Raw genomic sequence first — 25,276 nt, forward strand, 5'->3', positions numbered from 1 at the left:
TGGTGATGTTTTCAGCGATGTCCGTTATATTGTCTCACTTGAAAACACTTCGTGAAAATGTAGCCTAATATAAACCTGCACTATCGGAGGCAGAGCAGATTAAGAAGTAGGCAGGGTCTTGTTGAATATTCACTGATTTTATGCAAATATCACCAGTTAAACTGCTCACCATCTAAACTGGAACACCGGTCGAGGGGAAAATATTGACATTTGCCACGTCGATCTATCTTCTCTTAAAGTTGGCTACACACGTTCACATTCTATGCCTAACACCGCAGCCTTTGCATGGGTTGTTCTCCCCTCCCAAGAAGAGTTGGTTGGGTCCATATAGCCCGTCTTTTCTAAAAAGTTTTCTCAGATACCATAGCCGGGCCGGCCCTACCGTGGTGATAAGCGTCAGAGAGGATGGATGGTACAAAGAGGCCACGATGAAAAGGCCAGGTAAAAAAGACGAAAAGTATTGGGGGAGAAATGCTGCCAAATGTGCCAAGCTTCCAGATACAGCTTCCGGACAGACAAAAGTGGCAACTGGTAAAGAGAGATAGCCATGATTATTAGCGGCGTAATTATTGGGCTAATACTGGACGTTGTAGCGTTGTCAACCTATTCACAAGCAACATATTAAATTAATTAAAATATTAGCCTTTTTGTATCATCCAATATGGCGATTCATATACTTTGCAAATATTATGCAAATATGGATAACAAATCTCAAGCTTGATCTGTGTATGCAGTAGCCTAGGCCTAACAACAAAAGTAGACTGAGCAGCAGATCAGTCAGTCCCCCGCTGAAAATGATGAGCCCGAAATGAGCTATAACTGGACAAGTAGAAAGGATAATAGAGTTAACCATATGAATTGAAGTTATTTAATGTAAGAAAGAACAGTATATGACGGCAGTAGGCTACATGATCAACCTATTAGGGGTTTGCACGGCGTGTCATCAGATCTGGACGTTGCCATATTGGAGATACTCGCCTAATTAGAAAGCATTAGGGACTGAAGTAAATCCCTAACATCGTCAAGGAAAATGGTTAATTATTGCCGTGTTTTAGGTTGTAAGGTTGTACCAATAGGTCAGAATGAGAAAAACATCTGGTGTAGGTATCGACTTCCAAAAGTTATTAAAAAACGGAGAAAGGAGAATAATGCCAGAAGTTATCAGAAGAAGGGGGGTGCTTGTGGTCGAACTTGGTACGTCTTCTTCCTCACCCAACTCATATGGATCTGCGCTGCCAATAAACTGTAATTTCTCGAAACATCGCGCCTTTTCTTGTGGTTAAAGTCCTGACCTATATGCCTTTGCATCTTAGACGCATTTTGATGAGCTTTTCTGTTGTTTAGAAACGGCTACAATCACGTAAGATATCCAAAGTGCATCATTTTAACTTCTACAGTTGGACAACTCTAACATAGACTAGCTTGTTTACCTTTTTAATTTCAACCACCACGGTAAATCACCATGGCTATCAAACAGCAATTCAATTACTGCTGCTAGGTAACAACAAAGTACTGAGCATTTATATAAACCAAGTAAATGGCAATGTAGTGAATATCTATGATGGCTTCATTCCAGCCTAAGCTTGCCAAAGTGGCCTAAGTGGACAGTAATACACATTACTGTAGTATTACACAGAGTGCACCCCTATGACTTTTACATTTGTTCGATTCCAAATTAGCTCTAACAGCTCATATTTGCACTATGTGTATTTGTAGAAGAATGTGTATTAAAAAATCACTGTATGAAGTAGTTGTGAAATGCCTGTGAAATAAATGTAAAACACATAAAATATACCGGTACATTAATTTCACATACTTATGAGCCTTTTGGGCACTTATTCATTTTGAAAGGGTGAATGTCACAAAGATACCCCAAGAGTAAAACTTTGCCAAATGGCTCACAATCATCTGAAATGTATTGAGTTCAAAACAGTAAATGTGTATTTTACATTTTACCTGTATTCCTCGCGTGAAACACAAGTTGTCTTTTAAATATATTTTACACATATATTATGTACATGTGTGTGTGTGTTTGTGTGTGTGTGTAACACAGTATGTTTGTCTGCAGGCTTGCCGCGTCTCAACTCCCGGAGCTCTATAGTTGGGGGAAAGGATGCAGCCCCTGGACAATGGCCCTGGATGGTGTACCTTGAGACCACTAATAGAATGGTGTGTGTGTGAAAGAAAGAGAGTGAAAGAGAATGGCCAACTGTGTGTGTGTGTGTGTTTAGGAATGGGTACTCACTGACGCCTTAAAGCAACACTATTTGTTTATCCAGCACCGGCTTTGCAAATAACAATGTCCACAGACAAGGTAGAATATGTTGCATGGTTTTATGAAAGTACGATGTATTGCGACATCTGATGCAAGTCAAATTTGTAGTTTCTCATGTCTCATTCCATCGAACTACAGATCCGCTACCCGATCCGGCAAACTTACATAGTGCGGTTATAGCCGATAGAGGGCCGCGAAGCAAATGCAGAAAGTGCCGTTCACCCTGTTAAGAGTTCAGGGTGTCCGCGGGGTTGTAAAAGGCATTAAAAGGTAGTAAATGAAATTAGCCAAATTTAAGGCCATTTAAAAGTATTAAAAAGTAATAAACGTCATCTGATGAGGTATTAAATTTTCGAACCACTAACTATGAAGTTTTCCATTTGTGTTCAATGCAGGCCTATCTCCTAAAATTTGTGTGAATTTATTTATATTATATTACTTATATGTGCGAGTAGGACCTGAGCGATATGTCAGTGTGCGTTCGCGGTAAAAACTTCGCCCCCTCAAACTGGATATAGGCTACGGCTGACTTGCTGCCAAACTTGTTGCCAAAAGTTTGTTACTATTGACGAAGTCATGGGAAAATGTAATTTTTTGGACATTTGGTTAGAGTACTCGAGATTCAAAGACTGGCTAGTTGGCAACAGCCAAGAGGCTTATTGCCACGTCTGTAAAAAGACAATAAATGTCTACAGTATACTAGCCAGCAAACAAGAATGTGCGGAGGTGGAAGAGTCGACTGCCTGGCTCAGTGGCTTATCGGCCACGTAGGGCTACTGTCTCTCCACATAAATATGCGTCATTGAAGCTATCAGCATGTCTACGCTACCAGCTGTCATTGTCTTCCAAAAAAGGAATCATTTGCACCATCGAATTTTCAATGACATAGGCTGTAAGAGCAGCAGACATAGCCTAAACTGAATCACCATAAGCAGAAGGCGCTGAAAAGGCAGTAGCTACAGCGACGTTGTTGACGACAATAACAGGAGTATTTAATAAATTGTTAGCCAACACGGTTTTCTGTTCATTGATACCTCGCTGAGCTCGCTGATATTTGTTAAGCATATATGCCTAGAGAAAATGAAAACGAAGAAAAGCCAACTTTGTTCCAAGCTCCTTACGTAAATGCAATAGACACATGGGGAGAGGATGCTTTTGGAAAAAATAAACCATGAAAAAATGAACAACTTCACTGTTATGTTAGTAGGCTATTTTGTTTGTTGCTTAAAAACGTTGTATGATGGCCTTGAAGTCTTGAGTTAGCCTACTGAATTGGCTGGTAGCCTACCATAACGTTTGTGCATGCTCTCTCTCCAACGCAAACCAGATGTGGGGTTCTATAGCCAAGTAATTCTGGTACATAACGTTGAAAACAGATAAATGTGTTTATTCGAAGCACACATACAAATACTGTTTGCTTACTTGACTATCCTACTTCAAGTATTGGCCTACGCACAATAGATTTCTCTTCTTTAGCCTACATAATGCATAGGCTACACTTTGTAAACAAAAAGCAGCTGTGACAGGCAGCGGCCGCATATATTCTGCGTCATATCTCGCATCTTGTGAACTCTACAAGCCCCCACCCCTCACTCGACAACCACACAGAGATTCTGTAATGTGCGTGTATGTCGTTCACACATATGTCCGTATAAGGTCAGTATAAGGTCCGCAGGTTAGCATCATATCTGAATCATCCGAAGGGTAGGAGGACCTCCGTTTGACAAACCTCCGCATGTACTCCGGAGGTTATATCTGAAAGCGCTTAGTATCACAATAACCCCTTTTCAAATTAAAAGTCCCCATAAATGCAAAAGGCCTTTTCATTCAAACAAATATATAATTAAATGAAAGGGGGAAAAAACAAGAATATAACATGTAAACATTATGCACATGTTATAAGGGGTTATTTGCAATGAGCTACCCCTGCCTTGACTACAGAATAGAGGTTAAACATAGGCCTGACAGTGTTGCTTTGTTTAGGCTATAAGATAAGGTTTAGGCTATAGGCTAAGATTTAAAATGTTCTACCCTCAGTAAATGTCATGTTAAGGTTAGTTTAACAGGTGTGACCTTTACATTATTTAAAGCTTGCTCAGGAGCTATGGAGGCCCTAGGCTTACTCCCTTGATGTAGTATGTGATGAGATCAAAGTCCCAATAGACTTGCTTAAAATTAGTTGAATATAACAACCTGTGTAGGTTTTTATAGGCTGTATTGTAATATGCTATTAATATATTTTAAGTCAATTTATCAATTAATTTTCACAAAATTCCCCAGAAGTCATCATTTAAGGGGTTATTTTTCAAAATTTTCGTCACGGGGAGCATGCAGGCCCAAAAGTATTTTATCACATGGGGCCCACATTCTCCAGCAGCACCCAATCAATAATTAGTATTTTTGTAAAATGTGACCACCTATTTTTGAATGTGATACCTTGACTGGCAAAGTATATGAGACAGCAAGGCTGTGTGTGTGTGTGTGTGTGTGTGTACTGCGTATGGTCGTGGGCCTATTTGGAAGAAAGTCCAGTAAACCTGTCATTTTGTCTTGATTGAGATAGAATGATAGTGAAATAAAGAGTGTACTTTATAATTAGTTACCCCCAACACTGAATTTCGAAAGGTTGCCGCTAGTTGCAGCTCAAAGTCGTGTTGGTATTAAAAAATATTGTGAAGGTATTAAAAAAGGTATTAAAAGGTATTAAATTCAATTTAAGAATTTCTGTATATACCCTGGAGTTGATGAACCACTGAAACGATTTTGGAAACATTATTTTAAGGTACAAAAAACTCTTTGGTGTTGCTTTAATGCAGGGGCTTACCTGGGCTTCCAAGGAGTGGCCTCTTAATAATAATACTAATATTTGCGGCATCATTACTCTGGAGCTAGCCTACCAAATAATTGAGCACATCGCACTGCTCGACAGTGGATTTTGTCTGGCGACCCCCCCCCCCCCAAAAAAAAAAAAAAAAACATGGGCCAAGTCTTGCGATCCCCTTCTCTCTAACCGGCAGAATTTGGTTTTGAAATGTTGCAAGACGCAGAGCAAAGGCAGAAAATGTCTTCTCTCATATAGGCACATAGGCAGTGTTGGGGTAAGTTTTTTAAAGATTAGTGTTTACTCGTTACTTCTTTAAAAAGTAATCCGTTACTTTACTTTAAAACATTGGGCTATTATAGACTTCAACACCACCACTAAATTCCTATGAAACAATATCAAATAACATAGCCTCGATACATCTTATGCAGAGGTGGAAAAAGTACTTAAATATTGTATTCAAGTAAAAGTACCAATACTTTGATGAAATATTGCTCAAGTACAAGGTAAATTACCCATCTTTACTTGATTACTCAAGTAAAAAGTAGTTCATTTAAAATGTACTTTAAGTAAAAGTTACTTAGTTACTTTTTTGTGGGGGTGGGGGGGGTATGACAACCCCCCAAAAACAATCAGTTTTACCTAGCTCGAGTTGCTGCATTCAGCAGCTGAAGTAGCCAGGCAGCTACAGCACTACACTCTGGGGACATGTTCGTGAGCCCCCATGTTCATGCCCCCAGAGTGTATCGCTGTAGCTGCCTGGTAGCCTTAGCTGCTGGCTGCAGTAACTCGAGCTAGGTATAACAGATTGTTTTCAGGTTTCTCACACAGACAGTAGCCTACTCGGTGACCTTGGGAAACGGAGATCTATGTGAAAAATGGAGCTCATCCTTGCTCGCTTTGCAGTGAACAGCAATCCAGCACAACTGAAAAGCTGCTCACAGGCAGCTGAGACAGGCAGGCCCATGTTGAGTTTCAGAGAGAAACTGTATTTGTGACCCTGCAAGGCAAAACCAGTCGCTTTGTGCACGGTGCTATTTTGAGAAAATCCACGATAAACAAACATACGGGTCAAAATGTCGAATTTTACATTTTTGCATAATTCGACAGTATACTGTATATTGTGAACACATTTCACGGAAAAACATACGTTTTGACTGTTAAACCCTGACTTTATTTAGGTGAAGATTCAACACATTAGCAGTCATTCCCTTTGTCCACGCCGCTATAAGGTTTTACGGTATGCTAATTTACTCATTAGGCTACTCATTACTCGTTACTCAATGTGTCAGCTCTTGGCAGGTGTAACCGAATATGAATGTGAAAGACTTGCCTTTCAGGGCACGAACGGTCAAAAGCACAAACTTTTAGAAATATCCTGGTGTCATTTTAGGGACCAGGAGAAGTTTTCCATTGACATAGTGCATTTTAAAAGTATACCAGAGAATGTCTAATAGGAAGAGAATTGGCACTGTCTGGTTACTTCTGGTTTCTGGACTGGTTGCAGTTCCTCCTCAGATTCCACTTAAGGGCGCTCGCAGGCAAGCGCAGAATGCATGGAGGTTGCCTAGGCTTTGTGAAACACTGAAACGTTCAAAGCAATTATGCCAGAATTGTTTTGAGGCTTCGAAACTATTTTGACACCTCAGAGCTGCAGTCTATATGGTAGAACTTAAGCCCTCCTTACACTGACAGACTTAGCAACGATTTGGAAAAGATTTTTGAAAGACTACGGTCTCAGACCCTCTCACATCTAATGGCGGCCTTACATTGTACGATTTTGATCTGTTTTCACAGTCGGCGGCTAAATTTCCAAAGTCGGACAGAAGTCATGGGAGTTGCACTGGAATCGCGGCGCGCTCCCGTCAACTAGATCGTTAAGTGTAAGGTGCCAATCTTAGCGGTTTTAAGTCAGTCGGAGTCAGTCTTTTTCTAGTTTTGCCGTTACAACAATATCAAACATGTTTGATATTATCGCAAGTCTTTTGAGTCGTGGCTCATGCAAATAGTGACGTGAACAATATGAAAACCAATAGTGACCTCTCTCCAACACCAAACAGGAAGGGGCAAAGTAGGCGACAGCTGTAGCCAGGGTGATTGTCTGATGGAGCCTTAATCCATGACGTCTTTCCGCTCTCGATGCTCTCGATTCCTGATCCTGAAATTTTCATAGTAGCGCGTTACACAACTTTTTACCCGAAAAAGTAGTTACGTTACATAAAACACTGCTTATAGGTAGGCTATGTCAACACCAAAGGCATTATGTCAATGGCAGCCTTTGACTAAAAACCTTTAGAAGCAAATCATTTCGCGACCCCTCCAAAATTTTTGCCGACCCCCAATTTAAGAACCACTGCTCTACAGTGACATCGGTGGAGTAGGTGGAGCGAGGCCCTCGTCTGTCTTCTCCTAAAGTGTAACAAAATGTAATAAAATAACTATAAATCCCAACATATAGAGGAGCTAGAGGAGAGGCTGAGACTGACTGACAAACTGAACCACTCTGGAGATATCTTGGGTAGGTTAGAAGGAACGATATAACGAATGAAAACTGAAGACATAGCAGGTAAATATCGTAGCAAATAGCCTATGGCAATGAAACGGCTTTAAAAACATTTATTTCACTCATCTCGCTGGAGTGAATGCAGATCATGGGCTGATGCGCAAAGAAATGAATTAGTGATCTGCATCTTCGTTCACCAAAATCTATGTTTGTGCTAACCCACTCGCACAAAACATAACGTTATGTTTTTTCCATTGTTAATGTGAGATATCTCTCCATGTAGGGTAGTGTCAGGAAGTGCAGTGATAATGCATAAGGTAGACAAGTTTTTTAAGATGGCTGGTGAAGGTGTTGCACCATATCACATTACAATAACTAGATGTACCGCAGAGCGGTACAAAATATGACCGCCGCCCAGTCCAGCACATTTTTTCCACCAAAATAAATCACGCTGAAAGGCCTATATGATTCTGTCTCACTAAATTGCATTATCCACACTCAATTCTCACTGGTATCTGCTAGACAACAAGTACCAAAACATGATTAGTTCATAGATTTCACATGTAAAATTCATTTTATACAACCCCACCCCCATCTTGCCTGTTCATAATTCTGAGAAATTCTTGAATTGTGTGCATGTGTGCGTGTACACGTTTATCTTTATGTGTGTGGGTGTGTGTGTGTGCGTGCTTGTGTGTTTGCCTGCGTATGTGTGTTTGTGCATGTGCATGCATGCGTACATATGTCTACTGTGTGACTATGTGTCATACGTATGATTACTGTAAATGTATGTGTGTGTGAGTGTATCTGTTTATGCACATGTGTGCACATGGAATGGGTTAACATGACCCCTGGAGGCAAACATACGGAAAAAATTGGTCATCCTAGGCCCTACGGTTCTCAAGATATTCACAGAAAACTGTGTCTGCCCTACCCTCCTTTCGGGGGGTCCAGTACAGCGGGGGGGCTACAGATCAAAACGAAAAGCGATGGTTCCATGCTATCCATGTGGGGTTACATGCCCACCAAGTTTCGTGTACCCCGGTCTTTCAGTGTCCCGGGAATCCTTGACGGAAATTTGGACATGCGAAAAAAAAAAAAAAAAATCTGACTAAATCTATTTGACCGCCGCTTCGCTGCGCAGCAGTCATAATTAAGGTGAGGTTCAAAGAGAGTTTTGTATAATGTGAGAAGGGCAGACAGAGGAAGGAAATGTCTGATCTTGTAGAACAAGCCAACATACTTGGACAGCTTGATGGTCTATATGACATTTGAAGTTGAGAGAATCGTCAATGTAGACCCCCAGGAATTTAGTGGCATGCACTCTTTTTATTTCCTGGCCATTGATTTTAAACAGGCAGTGATCAATGTTTTTACATTTTTTGTTCGATTTGAATAAAATGAAATTTGTTTTGCTGACATTTAATGACAGTTTGTTACATTTAAACCAGGAGTCCACTTTGGTTAACTCTAAGTTTACTATGTCTTGTAAAACTAGATGTACCGCAGAGCGGTACAAAATATGACCGCCGCCCAGTCCAGCACATTTTTTCCACAAAAAGAAATCACGCTGAAAGGCCTATATGATTCTAACTGTCTCACTAAATTGCATTATCCACACTCAATTATCACTGGTATCTGCTAGACAACAAGTACCAAAACATGATTAGTTCATAGATTTCACATGTAAAATTCATTTTATACAACCCCACCTCCATCTTGCCTGTTTATAATTCTGAGAAATTCTTGATTGCTTGTGTTATGTTTATGTTATGTGTGTGTGTGTGTGTGAGTGTGTGTGTGTGTTTGTGTGGGTGTGTGTGTGGGTGTGGGTGTGCGTGCGTGCTTGTGTTTGTGCCTGCGTATGTGCCTGTGCATGCAAGCGTACATATGTCTACTGTGTGAGTATGTGCCATACGTATGATTACTGTGAATGTATGTTTGTGTGTGTGTGTATCTGTTTGTGCACATGTGTGCACATGAAATGGGTTAACATACCCCCTTAAGACCAACATACATAAAAAAGATGGACCTCCTAGGCCCTACGGTTCTCGAGATATTCACAGAAAACTGTGTCTGCCCTACCCTCCTTTCGGGGGGTCCAGTCAAGCGGGGGGGTTACAGATCAAAACGAAAAACGATGGTTCCATGCTATCCATGTGGGGTTACATGCCCACCAAGTTTCGTGTACCCCGGTCTTTCAGTGTCCCGGGACTCATTGACGGAAATTTGGGCATGCGAAAAAGAAAAAAAGAAAAAAAAATTCTGACTAAACCTATATGACCGCCGCTTCGCTGCGCGGCGGTCATAATAAGTGGGTTCCTGTGTGATGTAAACAAATTTGTGTCGTCAGCAAAAATTATTTTATGAAATATTTGGGAGGAATTGACAAAATCATTTATATATAGAATGAATAAGAGTGGCCCCAAAATTGAACCCTGGGGGACCCCAAAGAGTATGGGTTGTAAAAGTTAAAAGCTTTGTGTTTGAGGTATGGTGTGGTATGGTGAAGTGCATCAGTCCAAGGCGTTCACATTTTGAGAGCATAGAGCTTCAGCCTGATTTGGCTCCGTTCCAGCTTCCCTTGTGGTACCACTCTCTTCATATCTTTGATGCTCATGACATTTCATGTAGCTTCTGTTTGCAACATCACAGCCGGCAAAGGGAGACAATCGCGCACATCCTTAATGGCATACAAAGGACTGTACATTGCGCGCTACGACCGTATCTGTGAAGGAGCTCAGCGACAATGCCAACTTTACTGCAATTAATCACAATGAAAATATCAAGACAGACTGCCCCCTCCGCCCCCACACGAACTGCGCTACATTGGAAACTGCCATTAATAACTTACACCAAACACCAAACATTACACCAAATACACCCAACATAATAACAACTAGATGTACCGCAGAGCGGTACAAAATATGACCGCCGTCCAGTCCAGCACATTTTTTCCACAAAAATAAATCACGCTGAAAGGCCTATATGATTCTAACTGTCTCACTAAATTGCATTATCCACACGTCCTCAATTCTCACTGATATCTGCTAGACAACAAGTACCAAAACATGATTAGTTCATAGATTTCACATGTAAAATTCATTTTATACAACCCCACCTCCATCTTGCCTGTTCATAATTCTGAATTGTTCAGAAATTCTTGAATTGTGTGCATGTGTGCATGTTCATGTTTATGTTGTGTGTGTGTGTGTGTGTGTGTGTGTGCGTGTGCGTGCGTGCGTGTGCGTGTGCGTGCGCTTGTGTGTGTGCCTGCGTATGTGCCTGTGCAAGCGTACATATGTCTACTGTGTGACTATGTGTCATACGTATGATTACTGTAAATGTATGTGTGTGTGAGTGTATCTGTTTATGCACATGTGTGCACATGGAATGGGTTAACATGACCCCTGGAGGCAAACATACGGAAAAAATTGGTCATCCTAGGCCCTACGGTTCTCAAGATATTCACAGAAAACTGTGTCTGCCCTACCCTCCTTTCGGGGGGTCCAGTACAGCGGGGGGGCTACAGATCAAAACGAAAAGCGATGGTTCCATGCTATCCATGTGGGGTTACATGCCCACCAAGTTTCGTGTACCCCGGTCTTTCAGTGTCCCGGGAATCCTTGACGGAAATTTGGACATGCGAAAAAAAAAAAAAAAAATCTGACTAAATCTATTTGACCGCCGCTTCGCTGCGCAGCAGTCATAATTAAGGTGAGGTTCAAAGAGAGTTTTGTATAATGTGAGAAGGGCAGACAGAGGAAGGAAATGTCTGATCTTGTAGAACAAGCCAACATACTTGGACAGCTTGATGGTCTATATGACATTTGAAGTTGAGAGAATCGTCAATGTAGACCCCCAGGAATTTAGTGGCATGCACTCTTTTTATTTCCTGGCCATTGATTTTAAACAGGCAGTGATCAATGTTTTTACATTTTTTGTTCGATTTGAATAAAATGAAATTTGTTTTGCTGACATTTAATGACAGTTTGTTACATTTAAACCAGGAGTCCACTTTGGTTAACTCTAAGTTTACTATGTCTTGTAAAACTAGATGTACCGCAGAGCGGTACAAAATATGACCGCCGCCCAGTCCAGCACATTTTTTCCACAAAAAGAAATCACGCTGAAAGGCCTATATGATTCTAACTGTCTCACTAAATTGCATTATCCACACTCAATTATCACTGGTATCTGCTAGACAACAAGTACCAAAACATGATTAGTTCATAGATTTCACATGTAAAATTCATTTTATACAACCCCACCTCCATCTTGCCTGTTTATAATTCTGAGAAATTCTTGATTGCTTGTGTTATGTTTATGTTATGTGTGTGTGTGTGTGTGAGTGTGTGTGTGTGTTTGTGTGGGTGTGTGTGTGGGTGTGGGTGTGCGTGCGTGCTTGTGTTTGTGCCTGCGTATGTGCCTGTGCATGCAAGCGTACATATGTCTACTGTGTGAGTATGTGCCATACGTATGATTACTGTGAATGTATGTTTGTGTGTGTGTGTATCTGTTTGTGCACATGTGTGCACATGAAATGGGTTAACATACCCCCTTAAGACCAACATACATAAAAAAGATGGACCTCCTAGGCCCTACGGTTCTCGAGATATTCACAGAAAACTGTGTCTGCCCTACCCTCCTTTCGGGGGGTCCAGTCAAGCGGGGGGGTTACAGATCAAAACGAAAAACGATGGTTCCATGCTATCCATGTGGGGTTACATGCCCACCAAGTTTCGTGTACCCCGGTCTTTCAGTGTCCCGGGACTCATTGACGGAAATTTGGGCATGCGAAAAAGAAAAAAAGAAAAAAAAATTCTGACTAAACCTATATGACCGCCGCTTCGCTGCGCGGCGGTCATAATAAGTGGGTTCCTGTGTGATGTAAACAAATTTGTGTCGTCAGCAAAAATTATTTTATGAAATATTTGGGAGGAATTGACAAAATCATTTATATATAGAATGAATAAGAGTGGCCCCAAAATTGAACCCTGGGGGACCCCAAAGAGTATGGGTTGTAAAAGTTAAAAGCTTTGTGTTTGAGGTATGGTGTGGTATGGTGAAGTGCATCAGTCCAAGGCGTTCACATTTTGAGAGCATAGAGCTTCAGCCTGATTTGGCTCCGTTCCAGCTTCCCTTGTGGTACCACTCTCTTCATATCTTTGATGCTCATGACATTTCATGTAGCTTCTGTTTGCAACATCACAGCCGGCAAAGGGAGACAATCGCGCACATCCTTAATGGCATACAAAGGACTGTACATTGCGCGCTACGACCGTATCTGTGAAGGAGCTCAGCGACAATGCCAACTTTACTGCAATTAATCACAATGAAAATATCAAGACAGACTGCCCCCTCCGCCCCCACACGAACTGCGCTACATTGGAAACTGCCATTAATAACTTACACCAAACACCAAACATTACACCAAATACACCCAACATAATAACAACTAGATGTACCGCAGAGCGGTACAAAATATGACCGCCGTCCAGTCCAGCACATTTTTTCCACAAAAATAAATCACGCTGAAAGGCCTATATGATTCTAACTGTCTCACTAAATTGCATTATCCACACGTCCTCAATTCTCACTGATATCTGCTAGACAACAAGTACCAAAACATGATTAGTTCATAGATTTCACATGTAAAATTCATTTTATACAACCCCACCTCCATCTTGCCTGTTCATAATTCTGAATTGTTCAGAAATTCTTGAATTGTGTGCATGTGTGCATGTTCATGTTTATGTTGTGTGTGTGTGTGTGTGTGTGTGTGTGTGTGTGTGTGCGTGTGCGTGCGTGCGTGTGCGTGCGCTTGTGTGTGTGCCTGCGTATGTGCCTGTGCAAGCGTACATATGTCTACTGTGTGACTATGTGTCATACGTATGATTACTGTGAATGTATGTGTGTGTGTGTGTATCTGTTTGTGCACATGTGTGTACATGAAATGGGTTAACATGACCCCTGGAGGCAAACATACGGAAAAAAATGGTCATCCTAGTCCCTACAGTTCTCAAGATATTCACAGAGAACTGTGTCTGCCCTACCCTCCTTTCGGGGGTCCAGTCCAGCAGGGGGGCTACAGATCAAAACGAAAAACGACGGTTCCATGCTATCCATGTGGGGTTACATGCCCACCAAGTTTTGTGTACCCCGGTCTTTCAGTGTCCCGGGAATCATTGTTGGTGTACGTCACTAAATGTACACATAAATTATTTTATTGTAAGTACACAAAACTTGGCATGCATTCGGAGGGTGTCATAATGATCCTACACTTTTAATTTCGTGCAGTTTTGACCTTGTCAGCCAGAGATATTGTGATGAAAACACCTAATTTTTTGCTTTTTAATTTTTAACTAGGTGGCGCTATACATGAAATAAGTGGTAATGGGATGGGTTGACATGCCCCGTTAAGACCAACATACATAAAAAAGGTGGACCTCCTAGGCCCTACGGTTCTCGAGATATTCACAGAAAACTGTCTCCGGCCACCTACAGGCCAGTTGGTGTATAGTAACATAAATTAATTTATTGTGTGGCCCCCCATGAACGGAATTACACAAAATTTGGCGTGCATACAGAGGGTGTCATAATGATCATACACTTCCAATTTCGTGCAGTTTTGACTATGTTAGGTCACAGATACCTTCAATTACAACACCTCATTTTTACTTTTTTGTGTTTAACTAGGTGGCGCTATACATGAAATGAGTGGTTATGGAATGGGTTGACATGGCCCCTTCAGATCAACATACAAAAAAAAAATGGTCCTCCTAAACCCTACGGTTCTCGAGATATTCACAGAAAACTGTGTCTGCCCTACCCTCCTTTCGGGGGGTCCAGTCCAGCGGGGGGGCTACAGATCAAAACGAAAAACGATGGTTCCATGCTATCCATGTGGGGTTACATGCCCACCAAGTTTCGTGTACCCCGGTCTTTCAGTGTCCCGGAACTCATTGACGGAAATTTGGGCATGCGAAAAAGAAAAAAAAAAAAAATCTGACTAAACCTATATGACCGCCGCTTCGCTGCGCGGCGGTCATAATAACAACACACCTAAGCCGTTCCAATAATAGAAATTGGTTGCTTTTTCGTCCATGGTACAATGTTTTTAGTAACTCTGGCTAATCATGTACAAACATTGCCCTCATTTTTGGTAGTTAAGGCCATGTACACAAGATGTGTGTAGCCTGGAAAATCCAGACCCTGGTAATCTAGAAAGATTAAGGGTCTGGCCACGAACAATGTAATGGCCCAACTCGAGGGGCGGCAACAAGCATGCATTTAAAAATCTCACTGCACGCAATTGGATAACACTACACCATGTTTACTCTGAATGATTTCAGATTCGACGCAATCGGATAACACTACGACCAATGTGTACTGTGCTCCAACATTGCAGCGCTGTCTTCATCAGTTTAGCTGGTTCCCCAGAATGCAAGGGGAAAAGTAACGTGTGGTGTCACCTTTACCCTTAATGTGCATAATGGACTGGGATATTGGCTGCTTTTGTACACCTTTCTGTCAAATTTGGATTATGCTATGATGTATGCTTATCCAAAAAAGAATTTAAATGTATGTGTGTGTGTGTGCGCACTCTATTCTCAGCATACCAGCTCCTGTGGCGGTTCCCTTATCAACACTCAATGGGTTCTGACTGCAGCCCACTGTGTCGACTCAAACAACTAGTACGTTTTCTGTATTGTGTGTGTGTGTGTGTATGTACACTGGAGGTGGGGGTTGGGGTTCTTAAGAGTTGCTGTCTATATAATAATATATAATATATTTCTCCATCTCTTTCTCAAACACACACACACACACACCCATGTACCCACTTACATGCACACACACACACACACACACGTACCCACTTACATGCACACACACACACACACACGCACACAGTCGTTTGAAACCAGTGGTGGTGGGCCGGTTGAAGCTTAGTGAGACCGATGGCAAGATCTACTCCGTGTGCCGTTTTGTGATCCATCCCGATTACCGTCCCAATGTGGGTGGGCCGCTTAATGACATCGCCCTGGTGCAGCTGGATGAATTAGTCTACTTCTCCGCTCTTGTGATGCCCGTGGCACTGCCCACCCCTTGGGATGTCTTCAACTCCCGCTCCGAGTGCTGGGTCACCGGATGGGGCGACGTGGCTGAGGACAGTAAGTGTGTGAGTGTGTGTGTGTGTGTGTTTGACATGGAGGTATTATATATAACTGGAGAGAGTGACTAAGTCCCGCCCCCATTCATTTCAATGGCCCATGCTAGGCTAGCTACTTCAGCCAAAAAAGCATGAAATTGACCGCAGCCATCTTTACGAAAATGCCGTTTCGTGGATGTTTGTTTCCGGCACCAGCTAGAATTAGCCTATTAGATTCCACGTTACAGGCGGAGACAACGTAAGGTACAACGGTATGTCGTTGATGAAGATTGGACATTCCCTCAGAGGAAAAGAAGTTGTTCGGGAACGCGCTTCACCTCGTTATAAGCGCAAATTCATTTAATTGGTTGGGATAACATTTTGGGAATGGTGGTAAAGTTTGCCCTGTCTCTGAAGTCCTAGGTTATTTAATGTGATGTTCATATGTGATAATAAACGATGCGAATCAATATTGTGTCACTTTAGGCTTCACAAATAATGATCCCTAAATACTATATTTGGACAAGGTTGTAGGCCTATTACGCAATAGGCTATCCAACGAAAATGACTATTAATTAAGTAGACATGGTATGTAAGAAACGTGTGGATAGCTGGGATTTTTGCTGCACCCAGTGTGAATTTGCAGCTTGTTAAGCCTAGGCTACATTTGCAGGCAGACGAAATGAAGCCAACGCAAGTTAAACTTCCGATAGAAGCGCACATCCCTCGGGTATTGTGGTTCGAGCAGGCATAGAGTCTGCAACTGTTGTTGGACATTTGGCTTTTGCCTCGACTGGCAGCCTGAACATTTAAATCAAATGCATAGCCTAATCATGTCAATGTTGCAAGAAAGCAAACGAAATAAGTCATTGACATTTGTTTCGTTTTAAATCACTTGGGGAGACAGGTTATATGATCCAGACGTTGCATTCTACAGAACTACAGCCTGTGCGTTTTAAAATAGTCTTCATACACAACGCAATGAGTAGGCTTATAATTGGATATAGGTCATTGCTATGCATCTGCCAAAGTGTATGGTAGTCAGTTACTTTAAGGTAATTACTTGGCACCCCGCATATACGGCAAATAATAGCCTAATATGACAACATTAACATTTTTCTTTTATTTACCACAAAGTCCAGTAATACAGCCTAAACCATGTAGGCATTAAGTCAAGTATCAGTAGCTTAATCCAAGTAGTTAGTTGTTTTATTTGTCGTCTTCCAGAAATGCAAACCAACATGGACGCGCGAGGACGCTCGTGCCCAACACTAAACTCGTGCATGAGCTGTCATCTACCAATCAGCATGTAAAAACTGGTGCCGGAAGTTGCAACCATGTAACGCCATGTTTTCAAAAATGTCGGCGGCCAAATGCCATGCTAAGTGGCTGAAGCTAACCCTTCAAATCCTGACCCCCTGGTGTTTGACAACGCATAAGCGCGCGCACACACACACACAGAGAATGTTGACATAGTTCAATAGATATAAAATTGATTTGTAGAGCCTTTAAAACCATATATCAGCCTCTGACATCTGCCTCTCTTACTGTTAACAACTGCAGAACGTAAGAGCTGGTGTGTGTGTGTGTATGTGCATGTGCCCACGTCTCTGTTTGTGTATGAATGCATGGTTGTACTCAATGTTGGTATGTTTACAATGTTCCCAATCGGCTCAAACAAGACTGAAAACTTTCTACTCAGAACTTTAGGACCAGGATCAACATAAAAGTCCTAGCACATGTTCAGTGCAAACATTATTTCTTCCAGTAGAGGGCTATTATTCTTCCAGTACAGGATACTAAAATTATACTAACGCTGTGCCAATCTGATTACAAAATATTCATATGTTCATAACCTTAATGTGGGCTTAACGTGTCTGTAAGGCCCCTTTATTTACCTCTATCAAACGAGCAACAATATTGTTCTCAATATTGGTATGCCTATGTTGATGTGTGTGTGTTATCTATTTATGTGACTCTTTCTCTGTGTCTTTCTCTATCCTGACTTGCTGTTTCTCTCCCTCTCTTAGCTCCATTGGGAGGTAACGAGACCCTGCAGCAGCTGAAGCTCCCCCTAGTGGATGACAATACCTGCAGAAAGGTGTACCCCAGTACCACTGATAAGCAGCTCTGTGCCGGATACATGCGGGGGGGCAAGGACTCATGCCAGGTGTGTGTGTGTGTGTGTATGTGTGTGTGTTCTAGTGAACATGTGTATTACAGTTTTTGCCCATTGCTTGAACACTATAGACACATGCTTAGACCAAAGTAACAAAACTTGAAGCTTTTGTTACTATACCTTAAACACAGTGTAACCATACCTTAAACAAAAGCGCTGCTTTGCACTTTAGTTGCAATTCTGCAACACACTTGCACCTTTCTGCAACACTACACACTATTTCACACTTAAGACACTTTGTTCATAAATGAAATCTCATGGTACCATTGAGACAACACATCTATTCAAAATACAAAACACAATGTGTGTTAAGTCCCTTCAGGGCGAAACAAGACCCGGTTCGCCCTGTCGGGACTTATTTTCCCAATAATGACCGGCGTTCTATACATTATCCCTTACGTATTTGTGTTTGTGCATCTGTTGCCATACAATTTTACTACATGTTTGAGGTGTGTACTGTATGCAGGGGGAGTTCTAAATATGTTTTGTATGGGTGTGTGTATGTGTGTTCCTCTTGGTATGTGTGTGTGTGCAGGGTGATTCTGGCGGCCCCCTGGTGTGTAAATCGGTGTCTGGGAAGTTTGTCCAGGTCGGGGTGGTGAGTTTTGGAGAAGGCTGTGCCCGGCGTGGCTACCCTGGGGTGTACACACGTGTGATCAGTTACACAAAGTTCATCCAAGACACCATCCGCAATTACAGCTGAACCACAGCACCCTCTAGTGGTCACTCAGAGAGGAGAACTACACCTCCGCCTGACATTTCTCTGTCCCTCTCTTCTGATTCTCTTCTGTCTCTCCCCTTTTCTATCTGATCAATAAAATCTTTAGCAGCATCAAATTGGTGTGTGTGATTGTGTGTGTGTGTGTGTGTGTGTGTGTGTGTCACATGTATCAATCTTTGCGGAACTTGCCATAAATATACACACAATCCCACAATTTGATTTCATAGGACTAAAATAGTATGTGGGCAGCTAGTAGGAACACAGGAACGCTTCTTTCAGGAACTCTAGATCTTATTCATAGTGAACATTGGGTCTTTCGTTACCTGTCTGACCAAGGCCTTTTGTCCTGGATTACTCAGTTAGGCTGAGCAGCCAGACCTAGGAAGACTTGGTTGTTCCAAACTTTTCCATTTGAGAATGATGGAGGCTACCATGCTCTATTTTTGATGCATACTCTAGACAACATTTTTGTTGACAAACCATAGCCATTTTTTGTGCGTCATTTGTTGAGCCATTTGTTGCCCATTATTTGGGCAACGTATCTCCTTCAAAAAGACTGATGTAAACAATAGTTAGGCCATCCTTAAAAATATTTTTGTTTGCAGTAACAGCCAAAAAAAATAAAAAATGGGTCGGTAGGTAGGTCAATATGTTTTTTTTTTCAAGATTCAAAGTAAAAAAAAAAGTACAATTTTGATCATGGTGATTACGTAGGAATGAATTTACACAAATGTGCATATTGTGACGTAACTGACTGGGTCTTCAACCTGTGCCTTCAGGCGCACCATTGCAAACCTCATTCTGATGCAGGTTATATAGACCAGTCTTTCTCAAACTTCTTTGACCTGAGGCCCGGTCATGGCAGACTTTGGGGTCATAGGGCTCATCTACATGTACCCAGAAAGAAGGCTACAATAACTCTTGGCCACGTTATATTGAAATTTGACTATACAATACTCAATGCTATACAGTGTATTATACAGATCTGCTCTGTTTTTAAGGAAGTTCCAAAAAACGTCGTTCTATTAAGTTTCGTTAAATAAATAAATAGCCTTCCAACAGGTTGAAGCGGAGCTTTGATACCAACGTTATCGATTAGTTTCAGTTTCTCTCGCGCAGACGCGCATTGAATGAATGTTCATACCACCACTTAATTGTAGGGCTCCATGTTTAATGACATCGATAGCAGAAACGTTTGTTTTATTTTTTCGTCGATCCGCGGTTTCTTGATCAACTGCGCAGCAAATTATCAAATGAAGCACCGGGCCAAATTTCACTCCACGACTCCGCGGAACAGCAGTCTCCATGTTGCGGACCCATATTTTGAGAAATGCTAAAAAGACCACAACCAATTTCAATACTCCGACACGGTCACCGTTAGACTAACGGTGGGGGGGGGGGGGGGGGGAAGGGATGAAAAAAGTTCTGGCCACAGTTCTTCCAGAACTTCGTGCCAAGTAAAAGCGTTATCAGTTTGTGTGAATGAAACGAAGCGTAGGCCATAGTGTGACATGCGTAAAACCAATGGTGTAGAGATGACGCCACAGGGTTTTATTTAAGTGAGCCACGTTTGCATGTAGGCAATTTATATTCACAATACTTGGGCCTACTAAAATAAATATTATTTTATTGCATTTGTATTGGTTGTTTAGAGTAAAAAAAACAATCGGTTGGTACTAACGCAAGTTTACAACCGGCAAGTCGGTCGGACTAAAAGGGGAAAAAAATAAATATTTGGGTCGGTTCTAAATTGACAGGGTCGGTCGGGTTACGGCAAACGAAAATATTTTTAAGGATGGCCTTATTTAGATGCTCTTGTTCCTTTTGCCCCTGACCGATTTCAATGTTCATACACCTCGTTAGCATAGTGCTCTCACCAGTGCATCATTTCGTTACACAGCTTTATTGAAGTGCATTTACAAGCTGTTGTGTTTTGATCTGACGTTAACCATCTAGCTAGCTGACATCAACATTACCTTCACAACTATACATGCACTGTTCATGAAACAATTTATATCCACAATAGAATTTTGATCATTTAGTGGAACACAAAAATAGGTCATGCTGAAAGGCATATATGATTCTAACTGTCTCACTGAATTGCATTATGCACACTTAATTCTCACTGGTATCTGCTAGTACCAAAACATGATTAGTTCATAGATTTCACATATAAAATACATTTTATACAACCCCACCCCCATCTTGCCTGTTCATAATTCTGAGAAATTCTTGAATTGTGTGCATGTGTGCGTGTACATGTTTATGTGTGTGTGGGAGTGTGTGTGTGTGTGTGTGCTTGCATGTGCTTGTGTGTGTGCATGTGTATGTGCCTGTGTGTGTGCATGTGCATGCATGCGTACATGTATACTGTGTGAGTATGTGTCATACGTATGATTACTGTGAATGTATGTGTGTGCGTGTGAATCTGTTTATGCACATGTGTGCATATGGAATGGGTTAACATGACCCCTGGAGGCAAACATACACAAAAAATTGGTCATCCTAGGCCCTACGGTTCTCAAGATATTCAGAGAAAACTCTGTTGGTGTACGGTCACTAAATGTACACATAAATTAATTTATTGTATGGCCCCCCATGAACAGAATTCCATAAAACTTGGCGTGCATTCAGATGGTGTCATAATGATCCTACACTTTCAATTTCGTGCAGTTTTGACCATGTTAGGTCACAGATACCTGCGATTACAACACCTCATTTTTACTTTTTTGTTTTTAACTAGGTGGCGCTATACATGAAATGAGTGGTTATGGAATGGGTTGACATGGCCCCTTAAGATTGACATACAAAAAAAGGTTCTCGAGATTTTCACAGAAAACTGTGTCTGCCCTACCCTCCTTTCGGGTGGTCCAGTCCAGCAGGGGGGCTACAGATCAAAATGAAAAACGATAGTTCCATGCTATCCATTTGGGGCTACATGCCCACCAAGTTTCGTGTACCCCGGTCTTTCAGTGTCCTGGGAATCCTTGACGGAAAATTGGCCATGCAAAAAAAAAAAATCTGACTAAACCTATATGACCGCCGCTTCGCTGTATAATAATTACATAATTATAATTGTGGAACTACATGCCGTATACCGTATAATAATTTACAATCCAGAACATGGGCCATACAGTTGAACACAAAGCTTTTATTTCTTTTAACAGTTAAAACATGCCCTATAATGGCTACAAATAATGTCTTTAAGTTATTTCTCCACTGCTCCCTAATTAATTAAAAGAGTGCTTTCTCATCATTGTATGATGCATCCTAAACACCAGGCTGAGACATTTCTGCTTGCTAAATAGGTTTTTCTGCTGTTGATTCGCTCACAGTCCTTGGTGGCCCTGGCAGTGCTTTGTAAAATGTTGCATTAAGACCACAAAAAGTCCCAAACAGCATCTGAGCTAACGTTCATTCCCAAACACCCAGCTACTTCAATCCTCTATTTTCAAAGGTGTTTCAACTAAGGAAGAGCATGGCTCAAAGTAAAGTAACTAGGGCTGAGACGACGTAATTGACTACACAAATTCGACAAAGTGAAATTTGTGTCAACTCACCGCAATGTAGCGACTGCAAATGCACATGTACCGTGGCCAGGGGGAAGGGCTCAAGCCGTGATAGGTAATTATAAGTATAAGTATAAGTATATATACGTATATATACTTTTTTGAACCCGTGAGCATTTTGTAATTACAACAGCAAGGTATGATAAATGTAAATATTACGCAACTCTAAGGGGAGCTCTAGGTCGCCAAAATACCCAAAACTACAGTACTTTAATGTCTCCAGGGGGATTATCATTTTCAACCATCACTCCATGTTTATTGAGTGCTTGTCTGTTCCAAATGTCAGCGCTGGTGTGTGCATGGGCAGGTGACAGAAAGTGTAGGCGCACTCTTGTCGTCATGGTTATGCAGAGGTCTTTACCATAGACTGTATATCAGTCTGTGGTCTTTACAGGGCATCTAGCCAATACACGCTGAAGAAGGGCGTCTGGCCCTGAAGCGTCCGTGGGGCGATTAAAAAAGTTGAAAAAGTACTGATGAGGGCTGTCCTTGATTCAAAAACTGTATATCCATTATCTGAAAGATTCAGCACCCAGTCTAACTAACATTAATGTGTTGAGTGTGTTATTCCATATATGCCTACCTGTGCCAGGTGTGCCCAGACCATCAGCAGTGATATGGGAGCAGAGGCCAGTATGGGTTTGGTGGACTCGCCGATCGACTGACCCACCATTTTCGCCTTCAATGCGAAACAGCCTCTCCCCCTTCGCAGGAATCTAAGACAACATTATGATAAAAAAACATCATTATCATAAATGTCAGAGCAGTACTGTGCCAGATGTTCAGACATTAATAAGAAGATTCTATTGCAACTATAACAGTGGAATGCAAAACATATTTTGTTAAACTATTCTTGGAGGGAAGTCGAACCTAAACAAATCAGGACAAATAAATAACAATGTACTGTTTTTCTAATAACCCTAAATTGGTGCTTTTTCAGGATCTCAAGACATTAACTGTGGCGATTTTCTGTCGTTTAGGTAATGGTGCAATTTGCCTGTTGTCCTAATGGCTCAATTGATACCAATATAAACATTTAAACAAGTTACTTCAGCAGCTCTAGAGTAATGAGGGCCATTCCCGAGTGACTGGACTCACCATAACACCTGTGCCCAGCAGGTGGCAGTCTCCCAATCTGACTTTCAGGTTGATGCCATCAGCCTCTCGGCCCAGAATCTGGTACCAGCAGAGCTGCAGCAAGGAGAAATCACAGAGGGTAAGGAAGAGACAAAGCCCCAGCAGTAGAACATAATTAGTAATAGAACCAAATCCCCAGTGCTGTAGAACATCATTTAGAACCAAAGCCCCAGTGCTTTAGAACATCATTTAGAACCAAAGCCCCAGTGTTCTAGCTTCTTTGTCAAGGGGTAAAATCACTTCACCTTATGAACATTCTGCTTTGAATGTTACACTAACACCAAATTGTAAGACAGTAGAACCATTCTGTCTTATACTAAGTATAAGTATACTCTTTTGATCCCGTCCCGTTTAGTCTCCACTTTTTCCAATCCAAATCCGTGAATTAGTGAGAAGCACACACTAACCCCGACGCAGTGAGCTGCCTGCTACAGCGGCGCTCGGGGAGCAGTGAGGGGTTAGGTGCCTTGCTCAAGGGCACTTCAGCCGTTCCTACAGGGTCGAACCGGCTACCCTCCGGCTACAAGTCCAAAGCCCTAACCAGTAGGCCACAGCTGCCCCAGTACTGCTACCCTTACCCTGTACATTTACATTGAGTTGACACTTTTGCCCAAAGCGACTTTACTTATAAGAGGGTTATCATTCAAGTGACCATATGCAACTAGAAACACCACCTCTGCATACGATACAAAACTAGGTTTTGCCTGAAAAACCATTTATAGTGCATGGCAGGGGCAAGGGCCTGCATTTGCCGACTGCTCTGGTTTAGTTCTGTGGGATTTACAATGATGTATGTTGTGGTCAGGTTGTATCGGTGAGCTGGATGTAGCTCTCCAGGTCATGCTAGCTTTATTTAGTGTGCTTTTGATACCAGGTTGTGGCCAATAACTAGCCTGGCAGCCAGCCTGAATGTAACACCGCCCACAAAAATTCAGTTTGGGAAATGGACTGGTCTGGACTTGCTCAACGGTGCCTATTTATTCATGTGACCTGAGAGGGCTTCGGTTGATTTTAGTCAAATCACTTGGTCAGTAGTCAATGAGTTACTAGGTTACGCCCTCGAGCAGCCAGAAATACATCCCACCCTCCTGCGATACAGCCTTTCAGCAGAGGTGTTTGGAACTTCTGATCGCTTTTGATTTTTCTGTTGCTCTGGTTGTAATCAAATGGAAGCCAGCCCGAATTCCACCTCGCCCAACAAAATGTGATGTCGGGAATTTTTTAATGAACTGACATACATATCTCCCCCAAAATCTCTAAAAATGGGGCTAAGATTAAAAATATGGTTGGTTACTTACAATACAGGAAGGACCCCCACCCCATTGAGGACCACAATGGAGGGGCAGCTTATGAGGAGCCGCTTAGGACATAATTCATACTTTGTGATGCATAGGGCCTACACACTAACACAATCTCACATACACTATTATAAATGAGATTATGATAGTGTGTACTGTATGTGAGGTTTTGATAGTGTGTGTGTATGACTAAGTATGAACTATTTCCTAAACGGCCCCTCATACTTTATAGTGTTATCCTTGATATCTTTGTAAGAATGTGCATGAGTATGTTGTCTTCCAAAGTATCTAATAAAATCTATCTAAATCTATCTTTCTAAAGGGCAGGATATGTGTAGACAACTGGTCTATTGAAGTTACAAAGTAACCCCATACATTTCTATGGAAGATTAGTTGAGTGCTGTGTCCTCATTAGAAAGGTTCTACTTATACCGTATGAATAATTATCATATAGGCCTAGTGCTTTTCTTTGTACCCAAAGCACGTTTACAGGGAAACTCTGCTTCAACCACCACCACCACCAACAGTCAGGTTGTGTCTGTCAGTCTGCTGGTTGCTACAGGTCAGGTAGTTGGAAGTTCTATTTAGACACACACACACACACACACACACACACACACA

At 41.8% G+C, this 25,276-nt stretch overlaps 1 protein-coding gene across 1 annotated transcript; it reads left to right on the plus strand.

Moving 5' to 3' along the window:
- The first annotated feature begins 233 nt into the window (after positions 1-233).
- Positions 234-18,767, plus strand: LOC143136345 (tryptase-2-like). Its single transcript, XM_076297019.1, has 6 exons — positions 234-441; positions 2,069-2,169; positions 15,217-15,296; positions 15,514-15,773; positions 17,782-17,921; positions 18,466-18,767. The coding sequence occupies exons 1-6, from the start codon at positions 429-431 to the stop codon at positions 18,631-18,633; spliced, it is 762 nt and encodes a 253-aa protein (XP_076153134.1). The 5' UTR covers positions 234-428; the 3' UTR covers positions 18,634-18,767.
- The last annotated feature ends 6,509 nt before the right edge of the window (positions 18,768-25,276 follow it).

This window comes from Alosa pseudoharengus, unplaced genomic scaffold (genome assembly GCF_046254945.1).
Source record: "Alosa pseudoharengus isolate Yale_2024_CS ecotype anadromous, Long Island Sound unplaced genomic scaffold, YU_APseudo_1.1 YU_APseudo_1.1_scf_20, whole genome shotgun sequence".
Taxonomy (NCBI): Eukaryota; Metazoa; Chordata; class Actinopteri; order Clupeiformes; family Clupeidae; genus Alosa; species Alosa pseudoharengus.